Raw genomic sequence first — 8,551 nt, forward strand, 5'->3', positions numbered from 1 at the left:
TATGACATGAAGTCAAGTAAGTCAAGTCTCATAATGTTACTAGTTGCTAAGGCCGGCTTCGGCAACGCCCCATTTTTTAACGTCGAAGTCAGGAAGAAAGCAGGCGTCTTCTTCTGTACTAAATCAGAAAATAAAATAATAACACTAAAAAACTTGTATTGAATTCACTTATTTTTTATTTAGCAAAATGCTTTATTATTAGACTAAATTATCTAATTTACATATGTAAAAAGTGTTTACAATATTCTTAACCTACATAGTACAAAGTAGGTAAAAAAGGCCGGCAACGCACTTGCGAGCCCTCTGGCATTGAGTGTGTCCGTGGGCGGCGGTATCACAAAAGTGGCATAAGTATTTTTTAAAAATAATTTTTATCTCCACTCAATGTTATCTTAATATTCAAGTATTAGTTACTATTAGTACATAGTTTCTTAAGAAAAAGACTTACTTATATCGAACGGTGAAGGAAAATTGAGGAAACTAGCTTGCCTTAGATCCAAAATGTCTACGGCGTCATGCACCTGTGCATCAGGCAGGCTGATCACCTTACCTAAATGATTGACATATTATCATGAGACAGATACAAATATCTAAGGCCCAAACCTAAAAAGGTTTACCGCTTCTGATTTATTTAGTTTTATACATTATATGTACTTATGTAAAAATTTCCTAATTTCAAATAATGTATAGGTATATTTAGGTGATATGTATAGATAAATGAACTATAGATAATTTAACTACAAAACAAATTTCATTCTTATGAATATACAAATAAAAAAATATAGTTAAATTTATTCGTTAATATTTTTATTCAATCATAGTAAATAAATTAGGTATGTAACGATTTCGTAAAAACATTATTAGCGCGTATTCATCTAATAACTTGTTTTTCGTCCCATAATGCACCTAGCAAAAGAACGAGACAGCATTACTATTGAGATAGTTAAGAAAAAATGTAATCTACCGTGCTTCAGTTGCATTTGTGAAACAGCACGCGACGCGTTATAATGAATTCCATAGTTGATACCGACCAAATCCTCTCCGAAAACGAACATTGGAAAAAACTTGAAGAACAATGGGGTATACCAATTGACCTGGAGGTAGACGAACGCGACGATCAGCCAAAACTAAGACCAGTCTTCAGCTGCCTCGACCTGAAAACAACATTCGATTCATCCTTCCTCTTCAAGAAAGTCAGACGTAAACTCGGCCGACAGCTGTCAAAAACGTCAACAAAAACTGCAGCTGACTATCAGGATTTCCTCAACAACCTGCATGACCCTTCAAAGGAATCCTCACAACAATTTTTATGCATCCAAAATGCTATCTCAGCATCATCTGTCGAAGAGATCTGTAAGAAAATTGATGATATTTTTCGATCTATCGAGAAATTATCGACGTGTAGTATGAGGAAACGCAAAGTCAACCTCCCAGAAATAGTGCATTGCAGCATATCAGCATCGGACCTCTCATTCGACGATACAGTCCAGGATGAGAGTCAGTACGACAGTGAAATAGACAGACATATGGAGGAGGCATTTCATGATTTAAGCACCATCAAAAGCACAGAACATATAGACCAGTCTACCTTGGAATCGGTGACAACACTCGTGAGGAAATTTAGTAATATTCTAGAACATCCCACCATGAAACAGAGCGCAAGAAGACAAAAGCAGTGTAGTGAAAAGTTTAGGGATTTAGCTGAGTTTTGGAAAAGTCACGCATTTCACACCCAAAATTTGTAATTGTTGTTTTGTTTCGGTGATAAAATCAGGTAAAAATTTCGTTAAATATTAGCTTATTTAAGTTGAGACGTATATCAAAAGTATTTAAGATTTTATATGTTCTTATGATTATGACAGATACATTGACTATTGCCTTGTTGAATTATTATTATCGAAATAATGTAAATATTATAATGAAGTATGTAAAGAGATTAAATGAAAAAATATTTGTATGTTTTGTTTTAATTTACAATGAGTATTGTATGTTTTGTTTTAATTTACAAGAGTATACAATTTTTTATGAACGCAAAACAAATAAAATTTGATCCTTACCTAGCTGTACATGATATTAAAAATTGTTGCTAAATGTACCTGTTCCTTTATATAATATGCCTTCATCCTAAATTCATTCCTATTTGATAGTATTATATAAGCTGGAGACATCTTAAAAAGTTATTTTGTCACATTTCTTTAATTGAAAAACAAGGTCTTGTTATGTATTGAATGAAAATTATTTTTTTGTTTTATGGAAATTAGATCGATACATTCTATAATTGTTTTAACTAGGACTGTAAATTATTATGACCCCGGCTTCATACGGCTGTACAATAATTTATTAAAATATTTTGGAAATAATTCAGGATTATATTCTAATTATTGAAATCAGTTCAGTAGATTTAAGGTTACCCGTGACAAACAAAAAGAAATTAATAAATATTTATTAATATATTGTCGTTTTATTAATGAACAGATAAGTTAAATAAAGGGACCTATTAGTTAATTACCTGAGCAACAACAAATAGAAATTCATGGTTCATTAGCGACAGAAGCATGGCTCGACTCCGTAGCTCGTCCAAGGTCCAAGTTGGACGCTAAATCACTGCTGGTGCCTGTGGACCTCCGTCAGAAAAATACAGATTCTAAGTGGGATAAAAACGCCACGTTTTTTTTATTATTCAGAATATACTTAAAAACTAAGATACGTGATTGAACTAAGACCTACTAGAAGTACACTGGATCGTCAGGGTGGAGGACCTGCTGCAGCTGACAGGACAGAGAGCGCTGGAAGTTTCTCATTTCGGAGGCCAAGACACTTTTTACATCGCAGAAAGTATTATATCAACTCTGACTATAGTGGAATACTAGTGCTGGGTTTTGCCTGCTGCCAGCTGTAACGCAGCAATTGGCGGGAGGTGGCACAGAATAGGGAGCCCTGGAAGCTTACCATTTCGGAAGCCAAACCACTTTTTTAGTCGCAGAGAGTATTTAAATTTCACTGACTGTGCAATACTAGTCCTGGGTTCAGCGTTAATATTCTTTACATTCCTAGAAAACATCGCTTTCACGTTCGCAATATTGTGTCGCATGTTTTCAATGTCCCGCGCACTGACCGTAAGCATAAACTTATTCGTGTTCATGAGAGTTGGACACTTTGTCAATTTATGAGCAGCACAATAGCCGTAGCGATACGTGAAGTCAGATCTGCTTAATTGAGATACTGTATTATGAGGATGCAGCTTATATATATTTTATCTTATTAATTATAGAACTACTTTTCTCTTGAAGCTTTTTCATATAAAAATTAACCTCACCCATCCGATAAGTATATTGCGGGAAGAGGTTTTTAGGTATTTTTTTTATATATTTTAGTGTATATTCATAAATGTATGTACTAATATTGGACAAAACAAAAGTATGTATGTATAACGTATACAAGCGGATTCGACACAAGTCCTGTGCACACCAATGTTTATTTATTTATTAACACCTCGTTGCATAACAATAGAACATAACTAAATGAAAAGGAGGGCAACTGGCGGCCTCGCTTTCGAGGGATCTCTTCCAGGCAACCACTGTGAGAAAAAAGTTTTTTTTATTAAATTTGATGTTATAAACCATTCTTGAATTCACTTGAACACAAATTTTACCAAATCGGTCCAGCCTTCATACTAAAACGAAAAGAAAATTTATGTATGTAGACTTTTCGTGGAGTGATTATCTTGAAGCCAAGAAAATACTTCATTCATAATAAACATCGTTATGATTCTGGTCCAAATAAACCCTATTCCAGGATACAAAAATGATAATTGATTTTTTCACGGGCTATGCGTCAAGCGATCGCAAATGGCTTACACCACCGTATTGAATTAGTGCGTGGACGAAGCCGATGACCGCGCATAGCAAAATACATGCAGTAGCTGATTTAAAAAAAACTTTTAACATGGCCAAATAATGAAACGTACTAATTATGATTTGTCCGATTAAAACATACTTAACTGTAATACTTGAACACCATTGAGAAGATTTTATTTATGATTTAGTATTCTCATTAATTATACTGAGCGTTCTCTTTGTTTATAACGAACGTGTAAACGATTGGTAATTTTTATAGAGATTTTCTACAGTTATAACAAGGATAATAAATTCTTTATTAAACAATAAATCAATGGCGCTACAACCATACACCCATACAACTTTATTTCTAGTAACTGCTAACTAGTTGACTGCTTTGTTTTGTTTTACTTTCCTTATTTAAAACGTTAAATTTGTTTGCCTACCGATATATGTATGTACTTTTTGTTACCACTCAATATGACTTTGCTGTGAATGGAAGCCTGGTTATCCATATCACAGGTTCTTACCTGGTTTGGAAACCAGTCTCCCAATACCTTCTCAACTGAAATCTTATTTATTGTTGTAAATGTTATATGGGAGAAAATAAATAAAAAAACCTTTTTAGGTCTAGGCCTGCGTTAATCTAATAGGCAAGCAGGTGATAAGCCTTCTGTGCCTGACGCACGCTGTCGACCTTTTGGGTCTAAGGTAACCCAGTTTCCTCAGGATGTTTTTCTTAACCGTTCGAGCGAATATTAACTGCGCTTAAGGTACAGTAATAAAGAATGTATTTTTAATTTATAGGTACCTTAAAATGAAATATAATATTTCAATTAAAAAAAAACAATCACCCACTCCAATGATTTCTCTAACCCAGTGATGTTCACTCATAAAATTAATTAAAAATCACTTCTCTCTGGCGATTTCGTGCAAATTGATTGAGAGCGGTGTGCGCTGACGTCACTAATGGAGTGACAATGTTGCTACTTTTTACAAGAGTAATTTTTTAAGTTCCTTGCCCTTTATTTTGGAAAATTAAGACATAATGGAAGGAAATTAGGAAGCGTTTATCATTTCGTTTAAATTTTGCTAAATATAAAAAGAATTAAAATCATTCCCTTATTTATTTTAATTGTTTCTGTTTAACAATTCAAATATTATATCATTATAGTATATCTGGAGGAAGCCATTGCCAAAAAAGGGCAATGTAAAAGTATCTGAATTAAACGGCTTTAATTATTATTATACATGTATGATTAAGTTCGGATAATGTAGAAGCCTTTACAAAGTACAGTCTAATTTCGAAATTAAACGGCTGATGCCAGCAAACTAATTAATGACGTCAGAAATGTGATGTCACAATTATTAAAAATTTATCTGCAGGTCCTGTTTTTGTTAATATTCAAATCGTACTTTCTCGTTATTGTTGCTAGCCTCCTTCCACTACCTAACATCTATCATTGTAGGTATAATACTATATATATATTTTATGGAGAATTACGACCTAACTGACCTATGGTATGTTTTGAAATAGTTAGACTTTTACTTATCTTTGTAAAGATTTGTATATTTGTGAAGAATTAATTTGAAAACTACAGATTTAAAAATTGTATTGTACCTATGTAATTTAAACTTTAAAAATTCCAAAATACTTTAATAAAAGAATCAACTATACTGAACATTATATTTCGCAACGTACAAATTAGATTATAAAATAATTAATAAACTATTAAATCAGGCATTTTAAGTCAAATACTGAATTTTTTTTTATTGAAAATTATTAACACTATTATCAGGTGTTGACGAGATCAATGTTTAAATTTGTTTAATAAGAGGGTATGCATCAATGTTAGGGTACTTACAAATACTCACTACTTTGTTTGCCTATTACTATTATTATTTATCCTACTATATTTTATAATAAAATTATTGTTCTTTAATAAGAGGGTATGCATCAATTTTGGGAATACTTTTAAAGTATACAGAAACTTGGCTTGGTCAAAATTAACATTTGCCATTGAGCAGTAACACAATGGTCGTTACAAACAATTCACATTAAATTGATTTAAATTACAAGAGAACTAAGCCAAGTATAAAATTAATTGTCGGTATTATTAGCATACATCGATGCAGCATTGCACTAAATATCAGAATGTTTTAATATATGAAGGAACTTGTGCAGTTTGGGGCTGATGCAGAGGAGCAAGTTTCGATACACAGGGACCATAAATTGATAACGGCTTGATATATTAATGTTAGATGCTAATGGACTTAATATTATATGAATGGGGAAATTAAATCCCTTCTATGTGTATCCAAAACATTAATAATATTTTTCTTTTTTACATAAAAACAAAAGAGTGTGGTACTAATTGCTATTTGCATTCTTTTTTTTTTTAATACTTTGACGATACTTGAATGAGGTCAGTTTTCCCAACTTATTTTTGTTTGGCAAAAAACTTTCGTGGGTCGCCATTGAAGTAAGTAAATTAAACATTAACGTAAACGTTATTTTTCTTTATAAAAAATAATTAATCGTAAAGTAAAAGGAAGCTTTAAATTTTTACTTAATAGGGGCTGGTTTCATTGTTTGATATTTATTATGATCTGTCAATAAATGCTGCGTTTACATATTACAATTTTCATATCAATTATTTTTATTACCTATTATATTTTTACTATCAAAATTTTATTTAGAATAATTATTTGACCTGTGTCTATATCATATATTAATATGTATGTGTGTTAATTAATGTTGGTAATGCAAACATTCTGGAGATGACATGGAATACACCTGCGTAAAATTACAGATATTTAAACTTTGTTAACTTTCCTTTTCCACGACCAATTTCCGTTCAATAATTTAAAACATTTATTAGAAATCGGAATAAATTTTTTCATATACTAACAACGTTATCAAATTCGCAGCCTGTATCATAAAGACGTACGATGCACCTGGGAGGTCGTGTATTACCGACATGTTTATGTGTCCATGCCGCTAATTATACTCTTCCCCACCTAATGAGCGCTTTTACGACCGTATCTCTTAATCATTGTGAGGTTACTAAGCACTCTGCTTATCTATTTATTTAGTTACACTGCGTGTTCTTGCACTAAATGGGGGTTTTTATGTGTTCCTCTGGTGGTTACGCGATTTTTAAGCCTGGCGACTTGCTGTGCTGTGTACTAGTGTACACAGGTAAGAAGTAAAACTTCTTTATGACCTTATTTTTCGGAAAATTATGTATTTTATGCAACTTTACACAAATTGGTTAAATAAAGTAAAATTAGATAAAGTTTAACAAAAGGCATTTATTATCATAGACATGAAAACAAATAATAGAATTTTTCATTTTACCTTAGTACTACTAAGATTATTACAGAATTTCATTAATTGTCATACAATTATTACTATCATTGTTATCGTATATTTATATATATATTTGTTATTTATGGCTTCTAATCTTCGAATCTACCGTGGTAGGGACAAGAAGAAGATGGCACATAACGGAAAAATGTCACGGTAAACCTTTGTCCAACGCCGATAAAGAAGTTTCAATTCACCAAAAAAGAAAAAATTTAAACTAAGTCATAATTCCACAGACATGTAAATATGGCTGCCGTTAAACCCAACTTCGTTTTATAATAATACTTATGACTTTTAAATGACGGTGATGATAAATTTCATAACGACGTTATAAGCTTGTGGTGCCGTAACCTTAAAACATCATCAGAAATATGTGTTAAAATGTTTAATGAAATTGGGACAGCAGGACCCTCGGAAGTGGTCGAGATTCAATTTTAATAATGGAAAGTTGAAGTAGCCCAGTCACTGCTCCTTACGTGCGTAACCGCGCCCTCACAAACAAACAATCTCGTTATGCTACGACCATACATTCGGCGCGTAACATCGTTCGTGTTGGGAGAAAGTATGAAAAATAAAAAAACAACAACTGTACTTTCATTTATTAACTCTGGCTATCTAGTTTTCCGGACTACACTACTACAATTATTATAATCAGTCACTTAACTTAATTGTTTGAAAAAGTCGAGCATCAAACTGTAATTGTATTTGGAACTTTGGAATTCGTGTAATAAATTCTATGAAAAATATTATAACAAATATATTGCAATAACTAGACTACCGTTAGTTATGTGCCCTAAAACGAGATATCAATTATCAGCGGTAGTCCCTAGCAATAATGTATTTCATAACAATATCATTGTTTATCATACTTTATTACTGGCGTTGAAAATAATCACAAATGTTAAAGATTAAAGATAAGACCGACAACGAACTTCTGGCTATAAAGCATTATCTTCCAGTGTATGACTATTATTACATAGTTCTGTATTCGTAAAACTACTAAGTTCAATTATTATTTTTAAATTTAGCATTTCCTGTTTTATATCAAGTGTGGTCGCACAGTAACAGCGGCCTCAAATTAATCTAACGCCTAACACACTAGCACAACAGTTAGGATGACCATTCTTCATTAGTACAAAGGAACTCGCCTTTTGTCTTGCGACCATTCATTTGTGATTGTTTGCGGCGACCGAGAATGTACCGGCTTATTCTGAAACACCTTGACAATTTAAATACGAATGTTAATTCCCACTATAGTAGGTTTAATAGCTTAAATTCTCTTCAGTCTCCTCCAAAGGTGAATTTATTTATTTATAAGTCCTAAACAACTTGCTTAAAACAAACA

At 32.3% G+C, this 8,551-nt stretch overlaps 1 protein-coding gene across 1 annotated transcript; it reads left to right on the plus strand.

Annotated features, from left to right (window-relative positions):
- The first annotated feature begins 987 nt into the window (after positions 1-987).
- On the plus strand, positions 988-1,927 carry LOC123720365. The gene has a single exon (XM_045676940.1). It carries the CDS (start codon positions 1,008-1,010, stop codon positions 1,743-1,745), a length of 738 nt encoding a protein of 245 aa, XP_045532896.1. The 5' UTR covers positions 988-1,007; the 3' UTR covers positions 1,746-1,927.
- Positions 1,928-8,551: the final 6,624 nt, after the last annotated feature.

Source organism: Pieris brassicae, chromosome 2 (genome assembly GCF_905147105.1).
Source record: "Pieris brassicae chromosome 2, ilPieBrab1.1, whole genome shotgun sequence".
NCBI lineage: Eukaryota > Metazoa > Arthropoda > Insecta > Lepidoptera > Pieridae > Pieris > Pieris brassicae.

Bases quoted from the DNA above. Each gene is read 5' to 3' on its own strand.
- LOC123720365 (XM_045676940.1), top strand. From the start codon at position 1,008: ATGAATTCCATAGTTGATACCGACCAAATCCTCTCCGAAAACGAACAT.